Here is a 22964-nt window from a genome sequence, read left to right as displayed (position 1 = left end):
AAACATAGGTGTTCTGCTCGCAAAAGAAAAAAAAAAAAAAGTCCAGATTTCAGAGGTAAAAATTAAATACTTACTATCTTTTAAGCAAATGTATGTGTGTAGACATAGTTTATACAGAAAAATAATTCAAAATAATTCATTATTCAAATACTAAGCTATTTTGGTAATTTAAAACATTCAGTTTATAAAAACTGGATTAACATAAATTTCAGTAACACATTGTGGAGGGCAAGACTGTATATTGTATGTATCACATATAAATATGTCCCATTTGAGCTTAAAGAAACATAATTATAGCTTTTCATTTCTTTGTGGCTGTGCAGTCATATGATTTTTTAGGACTGTTTGATGCAAAATTTTCAATCTTGTCAAATTTTGTATCAAGCCATACATCCCAATTTAAGGTAGGGGAAAGTATATTCATACTAATGAATTCATATTAATGAATATCTCATCTCAATATCAGACTTGTGACTTAAAATTAACCATTTAGGTTGGCATTTTTAACAAAGCTTTTCCTTTGGTTATAAAGTAACCATGCTCATTATGGAAAATTTAAAAATCACCAGAATTAACTGTTGAAATCGTCCTGTATTTCCTTTTAGTCTTTTTTGTGCATATTTTATACAGTAGAGACAAACTACATAGTAGTTTTGTATAACTTTTTTCTCTTAACATTATGATATAAATTTGTTTGATTCTGGGGGGAGGATATAGCTCAGTGGTATACCATGTGTCTAACATGCACAGGGTCCTGGGTTCAACCCCCATTAAAAATAAATAAAAACCTAATTACTTCCATCCTAAAAATAAAATAAAATAAATTTGTGTAATTCTTGTCTTCTCTCTGTATAGTACCTGCTTCTCTTTCCCTTCTTTGAGGTCTCCACCTCTCCTTCTACTCATTTTTGATCAGAAGCTACAGCATGAATCTTCCTATTAGTCATCATTCTGGTTGATTAACAGAGCCCTTAACTTACTCTTAGAAACTCTCTGTTCTTGGCAGGAGTAGAAATTAGTGCCAGGGGTCTGTTTTAAATAACTAGGCTAGGCCAGAGAAATATATGGGTCTCAAAATATCCAAGTGTTCGCTCACATTTTTCAGCCCCTTTAAGTTAGAAGGGGCCGTTTGAGGGGTTATGGTTACTGGTCCAGGAGCATTAGTGGGTATCTGTTCAGTTCTGTTAGTGGAGCTACTAGCAGCTCTCTCTTCTCTGCCATGGAGCATGCAGGCCACATGTTCACGTGGCACAGCCACAAGGCAAAAGCAGCCCGGGTTGCTGATCCAGCTGCCTTGGAGAGTCATCCTACTGGAAATAGTCTATGAGGGAGAAGTCAATTTTGATGTGTTAAACTGTGGAGATTCAGGTGTGTGCTAGCAGGGTACAGTCTAGCCTGTCCTGACTAATGCACGGATGCTCTGTTCAGTTACGGTGTTTGACAGTGTGTCTTCTCTGTTTGGGATGTCTTTCCCATGTACCTCCACGCCTTTACCAAGAAGTCTTACCCTCTTGTTCATTTTATAGGGCTTATCCTCGGGGCACTTTCTCTAATAAATCTTTGATTGCCACACCTCCTTTCTGAGTTAGTTGCCTCTTCCACGTGCTTCTGTCATATATAGGTATATGAATGAATTATTCTTGGTTATTTATGTATTGATAAGATTATTTTGTGGGTATTGGTTATGTACACTTCCCTTTACAACAATTAGCACAGATCAGAGGTTTTAAAAGTGTGGTCTACTGACCCTAGAGAGTCTCTAAGACCCTTTCAAAGAGGTCTGTGAAATCAAACCAATGGTGTAAAAGTAGTGGTGGTGAAAACTGCTAGCACCTTAGCAAGGCAGTGGAATGAAACTTTATCAGGAGTCAACTGTATCACTGTATTTTTCACACACACTTTCAAAAAGTGTGTGATGATTATTGACCAGACATCAAGTTTCCAGACTTGGCAGACAATGAACTCTCTGAGGTTTGAGTTCTTCTGGCACAAACTGAATGAATACCAGGCATAATCCTTTCAAGTCATCATTGGTTTCCTTTTCTTAATCTCATATCTTGAAAGTACAATATTTTAGTGTGTAATACATAATATACATTGCCATAAATGTTCAAAACACTTACATTTGAAACTTCCTTTTTATTATACATTAACTGCATGAGTGTTGTTATGCACATTTAATTAATTTATATGAAATATTTAAGGTAAATGTTTCTAATCAAAACTACCTGTGCCAAATTTTGCACTATTCTTAACATAATGATAACATCAAGACTATCAGAAAACAAATTTTAAATTATCATTTCATAGATAAAGGAACCAAATTAGTAGTTCTTTTTCTAAAGTTACCAGTTTATATAATTAATTAGAATATACTTTAAGTTGTAACTTTTTGTTTATGGTAACTCCATCATTTAAAAATATTCACAGAATTTTCCATCTGTTTTGAATACAGTATGAGTTGAAATTATGCTGACTGGCAGCACTTGACTTAAAAAAATAGCCAATAAAATTTTATATATAAAGCAGCTGCTTCTGCATTGTTACTTCCCATTACAAAGTTTGTCATTAACAAACTTATATTTAATAAAATATGGAATATAGTATAAGTAACATGTATTTAAAAGCTGAAATGATTTGTCAGTTAGGCTCCATAAAGCTCTTTTCATTTTGCATTAAAAATTGAGATGCACATTTATTTGTAATAAATTGATTTTTTCACAAAAAATGAAATTTATTATTCCACATTAATAAACTCTAGCCCTCATTAAACACAGGGAGCAAAGAAGATTTTAAGTCCAAAATGGGGTTCTGACAAGGGTTCACGTTAAACAATTCAACTATTGCGGAAGCTGCATCTGAAGTCTTAGAAACATGTAATTACAGAATTAATAAAAACCTTAATGGTCACTAGTATCACTCTTCTCCACTTATAATTCCACCTACACTTCAAAAACCAAATCTTTGAAATCTTTATGCCCCCTCCGGATGAGTAGATACCCAGTTTCTACTTAAACCCTTCATCATCCTCCTGAAAGAAGGTAGTTTTATTGCTTGTGTTATTTTTCCTCTTTCTTAGATGGCTCACAGGAGCAGTTGTCAGGAAGGTTACCCCAGTATAAAAAGGCACACAAAAATGTAAACTCTTAACATCTCTGGTCAAAGTCACTTCCTTATTATGAATTTCTGTGATGGACTGAGGCAGAATGATGTACAGCGGATGTTATTCTGAGTTTTCCGCAAGGTTTTTAATGTCTTCCTGTCTCAATTCCTTCACCTGTAAATTTAGGATAATAGTAGGGTACTTCATAGGACATACGGATTGATTGGGACAATACATGTAAAATTATTAGAATCGCATATAGTAAGGACTCACTAAATGTTAAGCTTTATCGTTTAATTGATGATGGTGATGCAGTATTTGATGTTAATTATGACAGTGGGTTAAATATCAAGGCAGTTAACTAGAATTTAATATGCTGAGACTTCTTTAAGAGATGTTGGTCTTTGAAAATTTTAGGAAACTAGGATTACACATGATAGAAAAGAACTGAAAAATACCATTTAAAAACAAATTTGTGAAATTTAGGACAACTCCATTATATGGCTGCACATGATAGGTACTTACTTTTTCAGATATTTGATAGAAAAATGATTATCAGTAGACTGAGTAAAATTCATATTTTCTGAGTGGAGAAAATTCAGTAGGTAAATTATTTTATCTTTGTACAATCCAGGTAATTGGAAATTATGTAAAATTTAAATCCTCTGTGTAAGGACTATTGTGAAGACTCTAAGGCAGATTTTCAGTAAATTTGAGTTAAAAAAATTAATATTACAAACTGAAGTTACTTAACTTGTGAGGACTGTACGGTTCATAAAACAGGACACTATGCTCACGTCCACAAATTGTGAGTCCAAGAATATGGCAAATAATATTTCTCCCTATAAAACAGCCAGCTATAAGGACAGGGTGTGGATATGTCTCCTGCTAGGACGGAACCATCCCGCCAGACTTTGAACACCCTCAACTTCCTCCTCAGCCCCCAGCCGCTGTTTCTGGAACCATCGTCTCGGCCATTCCATCGTCCACCTCTGAGACCCGCTAATACCATTCTGTGTGTAGTTGGCTCCAACGAACCATGAGCTACATCAAGTAGACGTACTCCTCCAAGGTTGGAGGCCGCTGTCAGCGCCTGGTCAACCGGCACCTGGGGACCTAGCTTACCCTCCTCCTTCCCTCCCTCTGGTGCTCCATACCCAATGCAGGACAAGCCCTGATGGCTGCTAACGCGAGTTGGCCGAGGAAAAGCGCACAGCCGCCCCGCGTCTCTGGAAGACGGAAAACCTGCGCAGCAACCGAGCCCTCGTCCAGGAAGACCAGGAGCCATGCGTGGGGATGCGCGGGGCGGCAACCTGCCAGCTGTGGAAGCTGCCTTGGCCTGGGAGACAAGCATTCCTGGGCTCTGCCTGCCACCTCTGTGGCTTCCTAGAGAGCCATTTCCTAGGCCCAGAGCTGAAACTCCTCCAGAAGATGGGCGACCACCTGACCAAACCCCACAGGCTGTTGGGCCCCAACCTATCGTCCTCAAGTGTCAGTAGTAGCCTCCCACGCCCAGTGGCCTTTGAGGACCCACCCGCTGCTTCCCCCTGGCCTGCCTGAGTGCCTCTCTCTAGCTTCGAGGTAGCTTTTTAATCACCGTGGACCCCTCTCCCAAGCCATGGACCAAGTGGAAAAAATAACAGAGAAAAAGCCATCTGCAAACGACTCAAGAAAATAACAAACAAAAACAAAACAAAGAAATGAAAAGAAAATTTTCATATTGAAGAAAGATAGGTTGCTTTTAAATTCGTTTTAATTAAAGTACATTTTCATGGTTCATAGCTATATCTTTTTGTATCTTACAAATAAAGAATCTCCACAGATTCTCTACAGTGTATCAACACTGAAGAATTAGCGTACCTGATCTCTGCAAGAAAACATGTTGTTTTGCTGATGGTGAAATTCTTTCAGTGATTACAAGAGTTGATCAAGACCCCACTACAAATAGGAGGCTAAGTCAGTGCCTAAATTCAGACCAGATTCAGTTCACAAATACACGCCTTCCGCAAAAGCTATGAAATGAAGGCAGATACAGCATGTTCCAAACCAACCCTCGGAAGGTAATTGGTTCTGGTCTCTCAAGTGCTGCCTTTTAACTTGCAACAGACAAGGATTTACTTTCGTAATTACAGAAAGTCTGAATGACTAAAACCATGAGCTTTATGCTGTGGTGAGATAACCATGATGTGGGTTCATGAAATAGAAAACAAATAGTAATAGTACATGACTGATAGGAGCACTTTCTTTACTTAGGCTTTTGTCAACTAAATATGAGATTTCTTGTCTTGTAGAGTCTGCTTAAAGTTAAAGTTCATCAATATTCCCTTAGGACCACAATTCTTTCAAAACAGCCATTATACATACCAATTTAAAATGAATATTAAATAAGGCTTAGGAGTAGTAGGCAAAAATGAGATAAAAGAATGGCTACAAGATGTGTTTCCCTTAGATACCAGTCTTGGAGGCAATCCAGTTGCGGTAGGCAGTCACTCGCGTGTAGACACCTGGCTTGTTGATTGTACCACATTCTACTCCCCAACTTACTATTCCAACAAGGTACCAAATGTTTCGAGAATTGGGATGAACCAGTGGTCCTCCAGAGTCACCCTAAATTAAAAAAATGTATTTATCATTATGAGAATTTACTTCCAGATACTTTACTTACACTCACTGATAAGCCCAGATGAAGTTCGTGATTCATGCTTCATAGAGACCATAGGAAGGTATGTGATGTAAATCCCTGCACCTCCCTTAACCTCAACTGTGGCTGACCAGAATGTATTTCCTGGGGCTCTTTGGGATTAACTTGAACCTTAAAGGCAAGAGCTCATAAGTTTCAAGGTCTAGTTCTATCAGAAAGCTTTGGGAGACCTGTATTAGGGATATTTTTGGAGTACAATTCTTTATATCTGAGAAAAGTAACAAAACTGTGGCCATAAGTGGCTAGGAAGATAAAAGAAATAGGCTAGACGTATTTTAAAAATTTCTGAGCCTGAAATGTGGTTAAGAGTACGGACTGTGTTGCTAGCCTACCTTGGCTTACATGCCAGTTCTCCCACATACTAGCTGTGTAACCTTGTGCAAATTATTTACCTTCCTTTGCTTCAGTTTCCTCATCTGTAAAGTGATGGTAACGATAGCACCTATATCACAAGGTTGTGATGACAATTAAATGGATTAATATTTGTAAAAGACTTCAGTCAGTGCTTGACTCAGAGTAAGTCCAACATGTGTTTATTAAACAGTTATAAACAAATGTTGTACTTAGGGGAGAATTACTTTAGTGCCAGAGCCAAGAGGGAGTTTGACAGGATTGTAAAAGTGCAAATTAGTTGAAGCATAGAATCATTTCTATGTTGATGATTTACATAAAAAATAATAGCAGTTACTTATATACTATATGGTCAGTGTGAATAATGTCCAGCCTTACCTGGCACGCATCAATATTTCCTTCCATGTACCCAGCACACAGCATTGTGTCTTGTACCATACCATTATATGCTTCCTTAGCGTTACAAGTGTTTGTATCAATAATCTTCACAGGTGCCTTCTGAAGTAACACTGGGTATTCACCTAAAGGAAGTAAACATTATCAGCAAAAGAGCTCCTCTGTAACAAAGCAGGATGGAAAACTTGTTTTGCCCTCTGTGTGTAAGACCTGTATTTGCATATTATTAGGATGAAAAAGCCCACCCTCACTCAAACCAATGAAAAAGAAATACTTAACAGTTTGAAACATCTTTCTAATGCTGCTTTTCTGTGTCCTCTCTCTTCTTACATCTTTGCACCAGAAACTTCTCAATTAAGTTCTTCAAGTTAAGGAGTTTCTACAGCAAAATTGGTTCCCTTGTAATGTTTCAAACCAAGGCGATTTGCAAAGTCATAAGTTCATATGCACCATTCCCTGAATAGTTTCCTGAGAGTACTGGTCATCTAGGGGTAAATGATGCCTTTCATTCTGTGCCTAGATCACTAATTTTTCTTGTTGCTTTTCTGCCTTATGTGGTAAGTGTTCACTTGACTTACCATCATATGAAAGTGCTCCCCATCCTGTAACAACTACTCCTTCACCTGGTGGAAAAATCTGTGTGGCTTCAGGAAGACAAACTCGATGTACATCGTTCTTAAATAAAACTTTTTCAGTGAGCAGTATAACTGCAATATCATCATGATGTTCACCCTTGATGTAGTCTTCATGAATAATAATTCGTTGAATATGATGTTGCATGTAGGGAGGACTTACTTTGGTGCCAAAGCTGACAGTATAGTTTTTTGGATCTTCTGTCCTAAGGAAACAAAAATAATGTGCTTTGTATTTATTTCAGAGGAATAGAAATAGAGCTTGCATCTATTATAGTCTTTTCATGACATTAGTGGTATTTCCTTGCTTTATAACCCATTAGCAGGAATACAATCTGATTTTTTAACTCATTTAAAAACTCTTGTTTGAGCCTGTACACCATATGCTTGCATAAGGCAATGAGAATGTAGAAATAAAAATAGTCCATGCTTTCAAGAAATTTAAATGTAATGAAGGATGGACATAAACACAGGCAGCTATAATTGCTTAAATGGTTATGTATATAATTAGTGGTACCACAAAACAGAAGGACTTAAATCTGCATACCCTAGGGAATGGAAGATTTCTTAGGAGAAGTAGCTTTTTGATGAGACTTTGGAGCTGAGCCATATTTGCCTAAAAGACAATGAGAGGGAGACAGGCAGATGCAGAGCAGAAAAAGAATATGAAACAGGATGATATGTTTCAGTGACTATAAGTAGTTTGGGATGTCTGGAGTATAAGGTGATGAGAGAAGAATCATGTTGAGAAATACAGCATCAGGAATGAATGACTTTTCCCATTATTACTGATAAAGTAGGAAAACCTTAGATTGGCTTGTCATGTAATTTGTCTTTCAAACCAGGACACTTGAGAACGAAAGGGAATGGCGCTGATGATTAGCTGGGGATAAGGTGTAAACTGGAGCTGTTGTCTCCCTAGCCGTGGGCAACATGATGAACTTACTTTCGAAAGCAGTGAGCTGCAGTCACCAGGTATCTTTCACCGATCAAAGATGCCCCACAGTAGTGTCGGCCATTCTGTTGGAGACTTGCTTGCCAGGGCCACTCTCCCTCCTGAGCAGTGGAACCTCCCTTGATTCTATCATATGTAGCTGACATCCTTGCTCGTCTCCCGCAGCCTGTCAGAAAGTCAGTTTTGCTCCATTAAGAATAGGAAGACACTGTTTGATTACAAAGCCAAGAATAAGCTGAGTTATTCTTGTGGGGTTCAGTCTGACACTGTTACTGAAAGGAACAGAATGTAATCTGCACAAGAGTCCCCAGCAGCCCCTGGATCACCCCCATACCCAGCCTAGTATCTCCAGGACACTCCAGCACTTGAAGAATATGAAAGCTGTGCAAGGCAGATAATGTCCCAGTTAAGTCTGTGGGCTCTGCAACCAGACTAGACTCCCTGGTTTGGCCCATCATTTACAAGCTACATGAATTTACAAACTGCATAAATTTACAAGCTACATGAATTTGGGGAAATTATTTTACTTCTTTGTCCTTCAGGTTTCCCATCTCTAAAATGGGATTATAATAATACCTATTTCTAGGATTGTTGTGAGGATTAAATGAGTTACATGTAAAGCAATTTGAACTGTGCTTGGCTAAGAGTGAGAAACCTTGACTGCTGTGTTTTAAATCATCTCACATTTTAATTAAAAAATATCTGAACTTACGATTGTTGATAATCTTTTCAGCATTGACCTTACTGATTTCTGAAATAGAAGAAAAAGCCCATAGTAAATTTAATGCCTGGCATTTGTCCACTGACCCTGGAGCTAATGAAGTAAGATGGTAGGTCCACCAGAGCAGGAGGGTCTAGAAATAATTTTGAATCTCAGGATAAGATGTTGATAGAAAGGAGAGAATATTGGTTTATTCGAATTGCTCTTTTACTACATATGAATGTGTGATATGGAAATACCATCTTCATGGTTCCATGTTAGAGACTTCTTTTTATTTAATTTGAATTGCACTGTATGTCTTCTAAAGGGGAAAATTCCTAGAATCTTTCCTTTGAAGACCAGGAAGACCCCAGGTGAACCTGACTCCTGGTAATACACAAAAATAACTTTTAAAAAGTGACCTGTCTCATAATGGCAGATCATATCCTGTTTTTGAAAGTTATGGGAGATTATGAAAAGAATACAAGAATACATCATTACTCATAAAGATTTTTCAAAGACTTACTATTTTCTTTAGAATGAGCAGCAGATTTTTTCTCCCAGAACTTTCCCCCAGAATCTTAAGGTATGGCACTATAATGATTTCAATGTGTTTAAATGGTAAGGATGCAAATTATTGCTCTGAAGTAAAATGACTTATTCATTAAAAAAAAATTAAGGATAAGTTTTGTGCCTGGTGCTTGTGCTATATGTTAGGAATAAAAAGATGGAAGTAGTACTACTTCCAACTAATACATGAGCTTACCCTCGAGTCTAAGAGAATCAGGATCTGTAGTCAAGGATCCTGAGTGGTTCCTTAGCATTTGACGTAAGATGCTTTCAATTCTTCTTCTTGTGTTTTCCTTCATTGATCTGGGAGCCTTGAATATCAGCCATATATTTGCTGTCACGCTGTTGTGATCAGGACTGAAAACATGGTTAAAAAAATAGCATATTCCTCTTTATTCCCTGAACTTTTATATCTTTATCTTTTCCTGCTCCTTTGTGAGTTTGTGCAGTACCTTCACTTTAGGTTAATCACAGGACCATCCATCTGCCTATGTTTACTTGGTGACAGTTTGTATACAGCTATTCAGTTTAGGGAACAAGTAGTTTTACACATCTGAAAAAACAGGAAAAGCCTGAGGCACAGGGTAGAAGTATCACATAAGAAGTGGGGTCATTTATTCATGTATTCATCAATCATTCATCTGGGCACCGTCAGCCCAGACAAGTGACTGGGCTAGATGCTACTGAGTGATGCAAAAGTGACTGTAGCATGGCTTCTACTCTCAAGAAATTTCCAGATCTATAGGAGAGATAAAGCATGTATACAAATGACTATAATAAATGAGGCAGAAGCAATAAGATACTGATCTTATCTGCAAGTAGAAGATAGACAAATTGTATTTTACTTAAAGGATCAGAGAAATTTTCATGGAAGAGGTGACATACACACTAGTGCTCTAGAATAACTGATAGTAATAATATTAATTAACACTTATTGGGTATCTGCTGTGTTCCAGGTAGTATGTTACCACATTTATTATCACGCTTAGTCTCAACAGCAGCCCAGCAGCATGGGCGTCATTGTCTTCATTTTATAGGCAAGAAGAAATTGATGCTCTGAGAGGCTACCTAATGTGCTCAAGGTTACACAGCTATTAAATTAGGATTCAGATTCAGTACAATTGACTGCCTAATCCAGACTCTTTACACTACGCACTCTGTCCCTCCAAGTCTTGTCAGCCAGTGTAACAGTGCCTAGGAGATTGTGCTCAGATGGACGTGGATTTTAATGCTAGCCAATGAGTAGCAGTAAAAAGGAATTGTTGAATAAAACCGAACCTAAGGAAGATTAACCTGACTTGTAGTGTTCAGGGCAGATTTGGTTGGTTTTGGAATATGGGTATGTAGCCCAAGAGGCTGGCTAATGGACATGTAGGAATTGTCAAGCAGCTCTGAGGCTAGTGTCTGAAGTGGCATTATTACGCTTTGGATCTTTCTAATGGATGATTACCTTTTAGCATATAAATAAATATTTCTAGGTAGCACTCAGCTCATACAAGTTTGATTTTCATAACAAGGTGAGCCAAAATGAAAACCTCTGTCCTGCAGCCTCTCCATCACTTCCAGTGGGTCCACACTTCCTATAGATACCTGAAGTTACATGCATGGAAAAACAAAGCAGAAGCCTTTGGGTGGTTGTTGTCATCTTTGAGAGATAGCTGGGCCCTTTAATTTTAGCCTCGTGTTTCTTTCCAGTACTAAAATCACCACCCTCCAGGTTAATTCTAGCTGAGATCTTAATCCATTCTGCAATTCCAGGAGTCCCTGTGAGTTCCAGGAGCAGGAGAAGGGCAGACATGGTTTGGTGGCATTGATGAAGGTAAAAGCAATAATTGCCTTCATTAGTAATGTGTTTATTTGCAAATATTTGCACATACATTGTCCTCTTTGATCTTGAATACAGTTTTATGAGGGAGGTGGCGTAGGTGTTGTTATCACTATTTCACAGACAGGAAAGCAGACTCAAAACGTTATGCTGATTCACCCAAAAGTCTAGGACTACTAAGTGGCAAAGACTGGGCTTGGGTTGTCTAACTGCTATTCTAGGTCTCCCTCAGCAAGTCCGTGCTGCTGCAAACACACGTGCAAAGACCACAACATAGCTATTTCAGTTCTTGTTATGGTCACTAGAATGATTTCCCTGATGTCAAAGCCTCATGTAGATATGCTCTTTTCTACCCTAAAAGAACTCTAGGGCAGTTTGCCAAGGTGTTTAGCTGACTTGAAGTAAAAGGACGTGAAAAAACAGGATATATGCTTATGCTACAGTTAAATAAAAATGTTAGGCCATTAAACATTGGTCTAAGGGACTATCTAGTATTTGCTGGACATGAAAACTTTAAAAACTATAGAGATGAGTCATCTGTAATTTAAGGAATAATCCATTCTCAATAGAGCTAATGAATTCAACAAAATAGCTCAAACTTTGCTTCAATTTTTTACTGAATAATTATCCTGACATTTAGCTTAGGATAATGTTTATTATTAACTTACTGACTAATGACTATAACATAACAATAGACGCTTTTTACAGTGGCACTTGAAATACAATATTATGTTTGATAGGTTGATATCTTTTCTGTTATTGTTACTTACACTAGTGTGATGACTTGAGAATTGATGTATTGTCTGTAAATGCTAGAACTTTGAAATGCATCAACCATCTGTTAAAGAGAACACAAAGTCAAACATCAAATTCCAATAATACATTTTTGTTTCTGAGAATTAACAATGAGATAAATATAAGAAAATTCTAATTTACCTTAGTCTCGAGAATTTTGCTAAGATAGTTATTTTCTGGTGATGTCTCCCTTTCATAATTGCTATTATATGGGATATCCAGCACTGTGAAGCTGCCTTTGTAATAGTAGGTCGTGTTTTCTGTGAGATAAAGAAGTGATCCAATAATTATTTAAATGAAGTTGATTTCAAATCCAGACATAGATTACATAGTAATACCAGCTAGTAAATATTGTGCTCATATTAGATATTGCTAAACTCTGTGAATTTTTCTGGCACAGTTGATTAGATAAACCGAGCATTGTGGAAAGCATAAGACCAATAATGGAGCAAATATGTATCAGACAAAGGTCAAAAAGAAGAGTAACATCTTGATTGAGACAGATAGAATAGACTATAAATGATATTTTTGTCTACAATAACCAAATGTCAAACTATAAATAAAAAATAGTTACCATTTATTACATATCCTATATGAAGTTACTTTGTAAAAACCATGTAAAGTATACCCATTTTTCAGGAGAAATGTGGTCTCAAAGATATTCAGTAATTCACCTAGTACCGTTCAGCTACTAAAAAGAGCCAAGGCTAAAAACTTGCTCTGACTGACTCTGAAGCCCAATTCTAATTCATTACATTTTATTCCTAAATTTTCATAGATACTAAGCTGTTTGACATATGATACATCTTACTCCTAATTTGTGGTAGATATTAAGCATCTAGGAATATGCTAGAAACACTGTATAATAGCACCTAGCATGTAGTAAGCAGTAAATAAATGTTAACATTATTTTGTAATATGAGCATTGCCTTTGAAGACCATCTTGTGGAAGAGATGGGCTCCATATGGATAAAATCATTATGTGAGATACTAATAAGGATATAATTAAATGACAAAGTTAATTGTTCAACTAGAAGTTCTGTATGAGTGCAGAGAAGGGAGGCACCATAATTAAAATAAAATATGATTTATCATTATAAATGTGGTGAAATATTCTACAGAAAGGTGATGGAAAAAGAAGTCAGAAACTTTTAAACAAAATGCTGAAAATGTGTTGTTTATAAATAATAATTTGGAATGAACATTGTTAATTGTAGTTAGCTTGTCTGTGGTTCATGGATCACTACCATAGAGATGAGGCTTTGCAATGGTGGTATATAAGGGTTTACCATAAATAGCAAAAATAGACTTTAAAACTGTTCAACTCTATTTTTCATAATTTAGTATTCACAATGCATACTTCAGTTTTTATTTAGATTTCTAAATATTTCTACCTATTAAAGTAATTAAGCAGCCATCAATATTCCTCAGTATAAATTAATAAATTGGCAAGATACAGGGTTTTTATTACAACTGCATTAAGAACTTCCGCTGAGCTAGTGGATAAACTGAACATTTAATGTCTAAGACATTTAAGACTAAGAAACCATACCCTAGAATAAGGAAATGCATTCTTGAGTATCCTATTCTCAATTTAATTCTATGCAACAAGCCTAATAACACCTCTGAGGTTGCTCACCATGCTGAGGTCACTGTGAATACATCTATGGTACTCTGTTGGTACCTGATGAGATGAAAGTAACCCCTTATGGATGAAAACTCTATAAGGCATTCTTATACCTTATGATGAACATTCCCATCTCCATAAGTAGTCCAAATGCAAATATGAATTGAGAAAGATAATAAAGGGGCAGAAAGAATTGTTTTGCAACTTTTTCATCATTTGATTACTTACAACTTATTCCCGTAAAGAAAACCTACAATTTACACACATACATTTTTCATAGTTTTGAGTTTGGGGATTTTTTTTTATACTAGGTATCTGGGTGCAAAAACAGGATTTAAGCATGATTTATGGGAGCACTTATATTTAAAACCAGTAGAGCAAAAGCACTTCTAAATTCTCCTTCTCTATGCCCAGAAAAAGGTAAAAAAAAACAAGTGTGAAAGGCTTAATTAAAAGAATCCTAAAAGGCACTGACACTTTTGGACATAGGAGTGGAAATGTGATTAAAACCAAGAAGATTGGTTGAAACATCTAGATCCCAATGTTTTTTTCCCCAACTTCTAAAGTTTTTAGATTAGGGAAGTTGAGACACAGTTGAAAACAGGTGCACCATACTAAAAATCAATGTGCTGAATTTTTCCCTCAACTTGACTACAGAAAGCTAGTAGTCCAGAATATACTCATGCATTCCATCTAGGAATTCTGACCAATTCAACAGAAAATACCCAAGTATATTGGTAAATTGGCTTCTCTTAACAAAACAACCTAGATAGAACAGCCTATGGTTAAAGCCATTTGTTAACATGCATTTCTTTTATAGACTTCCAGGCAGCTCTTTAATCCTCATTCTTAAACATTAGCAGACACTAAGCTAAAAGATCAACATATGTTTGAGAAAAGTATCTAATATGAAATACTTCCAAAATACGCAGAGAAAATCTTGGAAAAAAAGAGACTAAAAATTAAAATAAATTACTATATTCAGAGAAGATTTTGTAAGAAATAATATTAACATGTTATATAAAGGAATATCTAGATAATAAAAAGAATATCTTAGCTATTGAATATATCACTGCAGAAATGAAGAATTCAGTAGAAAGATTGGAAAATAAACTTCAGAAAATGACCAAGAAAGTGATTTTTAAAAATAATAAGGGATGGAAAATACAGAGAAAAAGATAAGAAAATTAAAGACTACATTTAGGAGGCCTAATGCCCATATTACAGGAGCTCCAGAAAGAGAGTGAAGAGGGTAGAAAATTATCAAAGAAATAATCTAAGAAAATTTTCAGGCACTAAAGTACATGAATTTCTAGATTAAAAGGACCCACTAAATGCTAGCACAATGATTAAAAATAATATCTACATTATAGCACCTTAACTATAAAATTGCAAAATACTGGGACAAAGAAAAAAATTCAATAAGGTTTCAGAAGGTGGGGGAGTAGGAGAAGAGATTTCATTCAAAAGCTCTAGAATCAAAATGTCATCAGACTTCTTGACAGACATTATGAAAGCAAGACAAGTAGAGCTTTAGTTTCAAAATTCAGAGGGAAAAGTTTTTTCAGCCCAGAATTCTGTGCCATTAGTTGAGGTTAAGAGTAGCTGAGACATTTTCAGACATGTGAATTGTTGAAAGTGTAAACTTCCCTGAAAGCTTCTGGAGCATACAGTCCACCACAACTGAGCGAATAAAATAATTAAAAACGAAATATGGAATCTAGGCATTAGGGGACCAAACCCAACAGACAGTTGAAAGTAATACCCAGGATGTTGCTAAAGGGAAATCCCAAATCAACAGCTATGTGGTCAGGGTGAGAATGAGTACGAAATCCATAGCAGAAAGTGAATACATAATACCAATAACTGAAAATTTAAGGTCTGGCAATGTTAAGAATCAACTTACAGAGTGAAAGTGGTTGCCTCTGAGAAATGGGAAATAAAGGTAGTGGAGGAGAAGCTGCATTTCTCATACAAAGCTTTGATGATCTGACTGTTTAAATTATGAGTACATGTAGCTTTGGAGGAAAAAAAAGTCCAAGCATGACAAAGTGATTAATGGTGAGCATACTCCCCATTTGAATATATGTGTACATATATTTTCATTCAAAACTAAACAACTAGTAGTTATGATTATGATTACAAATCAAAATGGAATGTTATAACTGTTGACAATGTAAAAATAATACTGGTAACAAACTACTGGGAATTGTGGGAGAAAAATGAGAAGTATAAGTGTGCCTATTTTCTTACCTTTCATAGCAGGCTACAAATAAGATAATGTTTAAAGTTAAAACATATGATTTTCTAAAAATGATTGCAGCTTTCCTTATGTTTTTCAAAGTCTTTTTTAAAAATCTATGTTGAGAAGACTTTAATATTAATGTCTGTTATGAAGAAACAAATAGTTAAAATTCCATATTCTTTGGTTTCTCTTCATCACATACAATGAGTGTGGTATTTTAATTATAAAATAACACACATATTCCATCTCAGTAGATTACTTTTTCTCCCTGTCTATCTGTGCATTCACATCTCTATATGACATACATTCTTTTTTTACCTGTGTATATTCAAAAACATGTCTGTAATATAATGTTTGGCAAATGTTAACAATGCTAATTTCTGGGATCTTGGGTCATTAGTGGACATTCCAAAAGGAGATTATTCATTGTTTGCAGTCGTTTCTTTGTCTTGTAGAAATAGAAATGAAGATTACAACAAACTGTATTTTTTTAAAAATGTATTCTTTACCAACCTACTGCCAGAAAATGAACCAGGAGACCTATGGTAGTTCCCAGGATTGCCAACACTCCAAACACAATGAGGGCAATCATCCATAGCGGCAAAGATGTACGCGAAGCTGTGACTGGTCTGCAAGTAAAGGATGTGAGTAAGAAAGATATGTTAGAAAAATCACAGTCATTCCAAATCTTTCTTTCTTTCCTCTTACTCACCCCTAGAGGCTTCACAATTTAGGCACAGTAGTAGCAATAGACATTTGAAGACAGAAAAAGAAAGAAGGAAGGAAAGAAGGAAGGAAGAAAGGGAGGGAGGAAGGAAGGAAGGAGGGCAGACGAGCCAATGAGCTTATCTTAAAGCTTATGATTAAACCCCTCTGGATCTGTGCTATGGAATTATTATTCAGAAATATGATGGTTGGTCCCAGGTTATCTATACTTAGAACCTAAGTCCCTCCCATGATCAGTGGTTAGTTACAGAGTTAGTATCAAGTAAAGACCTTGCCAGATGGGGCTGGAGAGGAGGGGAGGAGAATAGAAGTGTCTTAGAAGTTCTCGATGTCTACGCTTATCATAATTTTAAAAATTATGGTCATGATCCTATATTATTTATTACATCCTTATATATAAAGAACACACACAAATATGAAGTGCTATATTGGATCAGAGCAATGTCCATCTCTGCTAGCCATGAACTCTAAATACTACCTTGGCAAGGATTTAAAACACAGCTTTTTTTCTGAGATTTTTCCCATACCATCTTATAGGACTACCCTACAAAAAAAGGAAATTGATAAAATATAGTTTTGAAGTCTTTACTTCCACTTTTATTGCTTCTTTCCTACCTGGTGTCTGTACATCAGACACCCATATGCAACCACAAGATTAACAAAATCTCTTCAAATGCACCTGCAGAATCGACCATGTGTCCAGATCCCTCCAGGCTCTCCTGGGCAATCAGATTAATGCCTCCCTGAGAAGCTACCCACTGAATTAGGCATGAACCTTTCCTGGGTGACTAGGAGTGCTTAGAAACAATGGATTAATTCTTGAAAATCTTTCAGGTTAGGGCTTCACATAAGTGTCAAAATGATGAAGCAGAAGGAGGAGGTGCCCTATAAATAAAAAAAATTATCCACCCATCATAAGGTGATGACCATCTTACACGCAAAACAAAACAAAACAAAACAATCTGTTTTCTCTCCACTTTTAAATGTATGTGATTACTCTTTCCTTTACTGATAGACCAGATGTGTCACTAATAAGATATCAGGGTTACAAATAATATAACATCTTTAATAAAAAAGAAGTCACACAATATTTACTTTAGTTCAAGAAAAAATGTTCTTAGTATGTTCTATCACAGTGAGCATACTCTTTCTAACATTTTTATATGGATGTGGCTATTATGAAAAAATATATGAATATGTCTTGAGGGTCCAACTGTTGACTCAAGATGTACATTTTCAGAGGAATATTTGCGTAAGGTATGAATTTATATTTCAATTCTTGGGACATTAGATATTTTAAATTAGGTTTAGTTTATTTTGCTAATATATTGCATACATTGTGAAGAAAACTCCTTAGGAGCCAAAAGCATGTTTTTAAAAGGTTGGTATTAATGAACATGGTAACTATCTAGTTAGATACTTAAAAATGAATAGCACATCTGTACATAGTTATACTATTCTAGGTCATGAACATTTTACAGATAAAAATTTATGGTTTTATATATTGTTCTACAGAGAACAACTATGAAACAATGGTACGATGAGATTCAAGACAATTTTCATGAAAGCACTTTTGAAAGAACACGATGTGAAACAAAAACAAGGGAGTCATAAGAATCACCACCACCAATAACAATATAACATTTGCTTTATGAGAGAAGAAAATTCTCTCTCCGCTTCTTTCTCTCTCCTTTGAGACAGCCACACATGCATATTACTTTTCATTCATAGGATGTAAAGCTGCATGTTACCTTTCTGAAGCACTCCTCAAATCATTTAATGAAACTATAGATCCCAGATACAAATGCATGTATGTGATAAGGCTGAAATCCAAAATGCTGTGAGAAAACTGCAAGTTCCCCCCAAACTCAGTTGTTTTACTACAACCTTTGGATGGGAGTCATAGTGGGGAAACAGTGCTAATTCTATTTAGGTCAGAAATTGAGGCAAGCAAATCTCCACTTACCTATACATAATGTGCTGATATAATGGCTGTTGATGTTAATAATGATAAAGGAAACTTCTGCACTTCTTTTGTCCTGATCAGTGGTTCTCAGGTAAATGTACTAACCACAGTGATACTTGGGATTTTAAGGGCTGGGTGCAATAGCAGAAAGCAATTAAAAGGAAACTTGTTTAACAAGTGTTGATGACAGCTGTGGATCTGTGGCTTAAAGGAAGACATGAAAATTCTCTTTGAGTGAATACTTAAAAAAAGACACTAGACATAAGCTGGATTGGTTGCCTGACAGGTCCACCCAAGAAATATCACCACAAATTGGTGAACCAGTGTTCTGACTCAGATTCCACCCACCCCTTTCACAGAGCTCCTCCCCAGTGAAACTAGCTATACCCACCAGAGCAGTCTCGGACAAATGACTTCAATATACATTGTTTTCTTAATACAATAATTCTGCCATAGCATTACTCATTTGAAACATGCTTAATCTAAACATTCTCCCAGGGACTCTGCATACTTTTGTAGAAATGGATTTACTGATGGAGGTAGGTTATGGTATAAGAAATATCGGTTCTATTTTGGTGATTCTTTAAAGGAAATGGAACTAATCAATCCAGTCGAGTTGTTTTACTGAGTATGCATTATGTTTTTGGATGACACACCAAATTCTTATGAAAACAAAAAATCAGGACATTGTTTAGATATTTTGGATACAAATATCTAGAGTCGTGGCATCATATTTCATATCTTTAACCATCCAATTTCTCCATTCACTCATTTAATAAATATTTGCCATGTACTTCCTGCGACTATCCATTGTTCCTAGTAGTGGAAATACAACAATGGATATAATAAAATTCCTGCCTTTATGGAGCTGACACACTAATGGAAAAGACAGACAAACACTCAAAAAATAGTAAATATTTCATTTAATATGAGATATTTATACATGCTATGAAGAAAATAAAGCAGAATAATTGGGTAGAAAGTGGGGGTCCTCTCTTTAAGAGGGTCAGGAGAGGTCTCTCTGAGGAGGAGGCTTCTGAATGCAGAACTGATGATGATATTAATTGGCAAGATACATCTTCCTAAAACACATATTCATGACATTTCTTCATTCAAAAAATCATCAAAACTCTCAGTTGCTTTCAGGATAAAATACAAACTTCTCTGGTTGATATTCAAGGCCTTTTAGAATGCCATTTCTTTCTTTCTTTATTGCCCCATAATAGCATGGTGTAACATGGTGTAACAGAAAGGGCATGGCCTCTACCCCAATGCCAGGCCCACTAGTACTAGCTGTTTGACACAAACCTCTCTGAACTTCAACTTTCTCACAGGTAAAAATGGTGTCTAACAAGATTGTATATGTAAGGTATGTCTCAGCTGAGACCATGTATGCTAAGTGCTTGGCACAATGCCCAGGACATTGTGTTACCCTAACAATGACTTTACCTAAAGCTTGAATTTACTTGAGTCATTTCTCACAGTTCTGTTCCTTGGATGGCAAGTGCTTTCCTAACTCCAACTTTTTATTCATGTCATTTAATTCTCCCAGGACTGCCATTTCTACCATCCAATGTTTATTCATTCTTCATGGTCCAACCTAATTGCCACTTCCTTCATAAAGCCTTCTTTGTAAAGCATTATCCTCTTTGATCTTTTTTTTTTTTTTGGCCTCTAATATTTACTGTCATCAGTACTCATTTTGGATTTAATAATCTGCTATATTATATTGGTTTCTACTTAAAACTGTTTTGTGGATGGTCCTGTCACATCAGTGAAAGTGTAAGCTGGTTGAACCCGAAGGCACAAACTATACCTTCTTTTTCATTGTTTTTCATAATGACCATCAGAGTTTTAGTATCCAGTAGATGTTCAGCAAATAAGTTATATGCTTCAATAAAATGATTACCATCCAAATACACATAGACCTCCCAAAAGTCAGTAAAATATATTAAAAATGCATTATGAAATGTAGGTAGGATTTTAATAGAGTATTCGCAGAAGAAACAGAGATGGAAATTAATATATAAAAAGATGCTTAATATCATCCATTAGCAATTATAAAAACATACATTAAAATAATATAACACTACTAAAATTAAAAGTTAAAGATAGTATTTCATTATTTGGTAAGTGTGTGGGGAAATAGACTCTCATATGTTGGCAGTAGGAATCATAATTGAGTCAGCAACTTTAGAGGGCAGCTTGGCATCAACTATTTAATTTTAAAACTATCTCCTATAACTAAGCAATTTCACTTCTAAATACATATGTAGATATTCATCCTGGCACATGTACTTGAACAGAAATATATAAGGATGTTTATTATAATGTTTTCAATAGCAAAAACAAAATGGAAACAAAATGTTAATTGGCAGAGGAACAGTTAAACTATATTATACTGGTATAGTGGAATATTATTCAGCTGTTGAAAGAAACGAGGTAATAATAGATGCGATGAGTTGGCCCCACTGATCATTCTCAGGTCCCCTTCTATGCTGTAGGGATTAGAAAGCTAAAAATGACATCTCCAAGACTGCCATGCCTTTAGGATTCTGAATGCAAAATAGATCCTGCCAGCTGGATGTACTCATATGAAACTTGAAAGGAAGAATGTCGTTTAAGGCAGAAATGAGGCTGCTTTGGGATTTATGCTGGTAATAGGTCATGAGGGTATTCTGTTCTGCAACAACATTCCAGTTTCCATTCTCCGGCTTCCGGGGGCTAAGAAACAGTTTTAGAGTAGGCAGAGACCAGAGCAGTTCATGGATGTCAGGAGGCTTTGGTAGTAATATCACTGGTGCTGGTGTCTTACTGGTCCCTGGATTGACTTCAGCATTGCCAGGTGCAGTCTCTTCCCCTGGGCTTTGGTTCTGTAGTGTTCTGTGGATCATCCTTGAAGCTCAGCCCAGGGCCTGCACAACCAGCACTCTGACAATTTTTGAAGTATGCTGATTTCCTACTTCAAATTTCTTTCTGCTTAAAAATGCCTTTTCTACTCTGAACTCTGACTGATACAGTTATAGATGCATATAGAAAAACTGTAAGAAGAATTAGAGATGCAGAATAATAATTCAATATGACATCATTAATAATTAAAAGAGTAAATAATACTTTACATTTTAATGGGTGCTAATATATGCACTTAAATCTGTATATTTATGTATGAAGAGATACATAAATATATAAAAAAGATCTGGAAGGATTTCAAAACAGTGCTTAAAGGGGGAGGATATAGCTTGGTAGTAGAGTGCCTGCTTCAATTTCCAGTACCTCCATTAAAAAAAAACCTACCCCCCCCCCAAATAAAAAGGAATTGTAAAAAAAAAAAAAAATCCAAAACAATGCTTACCCTCAAGGAGAAGAAAAGAGACCAGAATTGAAAATGATGACTAAAGAAATTTTAGCCTGATCTATAATGGGTTTATTATTTTCACAAGGATAATGTATTAATCCATTGCTAATATAATTAAACATTTTAAATATACTTGTTGAAATGAAATAAAAATTTATCTTTGATACGGATCTGAGTAGAGGGAAAAAGGAGGAATTGGCAATAAAATACAGGTTCTCAGGGATTAGGGTCAAATTAATACTGGCTAAAAATTAAGTATTGGCTTTGTAGAACTTTCCAGGATGAGATGATGGCTTGATGACAATAAGCACAAAATCCATGAGGACACAGTGGATTAAGTTTCATAAAGTTGTGGGTTAATTTTTAAAAGATGGTAGGAGTTTACCAGAAAAAAAAAATATATCAGAGAAGGACATTCTAGACAAGGAGTACACCATTTGAAAGGCTCCAGATAGCACGTTTCAGATAATAGTGTGATTGGAGCACAGGTTAAACGCGAGGAAACGATGGGAGAGAAAAACAGCGATGCATGGAGCAGCCAGATCTTAACAGTGCACTTCAGTTTTATTCAGTTGGACAGGATTATTACCTCCATTGAACCAGCCACTGGTCTGGGAACACAGCGACAGAAAAGAGCCCATGAGAAGTTCGGTCTAGTAGGACATTCAGATGCCAAAACAGATAATGTTTACATGTTGTAGAAAATGCAGTAATAGGTGAATGCCTGGGGCTATCTGGAACACTAGTCTGGGGATGTCAGGAAAGTCTTCCTGGTAAGAGGTAACACCTGAGGTTTGTCTTGACAAATGAGTTGGAAGAGTGAGTCAAGCTTTTTATGGATTTGTAAATCATAATAAAGAGTTTAGGTTTTATTCTGTAAGGTTATTGAGACGAAGAGGGGTGGAGTAGGATTTTAAGCAGAAGAGAGAGGTGCTCCTAGACTTCCTGATTATTAAGACCTTGTACCTGCTCTGATCATGGCTCAGTTTGATGCCCTTTAATCCCTTGTCTTTCATC

The 22964-nt window shown here is 36.1% G+C and overlaps 1 protein-coding gene across 1 annotated transcript; it reads right to left on the bottom strand.

Moving 5' to 3' along the window:
* Positions 1-4838: 4838 nt before the first annotated feature.
* LOC102523908 (transmembrane protease serine 11B-like protein) lies at positions 4839-18744 on the bottom strand. Its single transcript, XM_006194933.2, has 10 exons — positions 18593-18744; positions 16414-16529; positions 12170-12288; positions 12004-12071; positions 9605-9765; positions 8851-8889; positions 8130-8304; positions 7130-7389; positions 6534-6676; positions 4839-5710 (listed from the first exon to the last, which is right to left on the bottom strand). Exons 1-10 carry the CDS (start codon positions 18598-18600, stop codon positions 5549-5551), a joined length of 1251 nt encoding a protein of 416 aa, XP_006194995.1. The 5' UTR covers positions 18601-18744; the 3' UTR covers positions 4839-5548.
* Between the last annotated feature and the right edge of the window lie 4220 nt (positions 18745-22964).

The sequence above is a fragment of the Camelus ferus genome, chromosome 2 (genome assembly GCF_009834535.1).
Source record: "Camelus ferus isolate YT-003-E chromosome 2, BCGSAC_Cfer_1.0, whole genome shotgun sequence".
NCBI classification, from domain to species: domain Eukaryota; kingdom Metazoa; phylum Chordata; class Mammalia; order Artiodactyla; family Camelidae; genus Camelus; species Camelus ferus.
Note: the sequence above shows the minus strand (reverse complement) of the source record. Positions and strands in the feature narration are given on the sequence as shown.

Excerpts from the sequence above, each read along its gene's own strand:
- LOC102523908 (XM_006194933.2), bottom strand. Across the intron at positions 12,289-16,413 it reads GGTTCATTTTCTGGCAGTAG|AAAACACGACCTACTATTAC; the intron begins GTTGGTAAAGAA and ends TTTATCTCACAG. Across the intron at positions 8,305-8,850 it reads TGAAAAGATTATCAACAATC|GCTGCGGGAGACGAGCAAGG; the intron begins GTAAGTTCAGAT and ends ACTTTCTGACAG.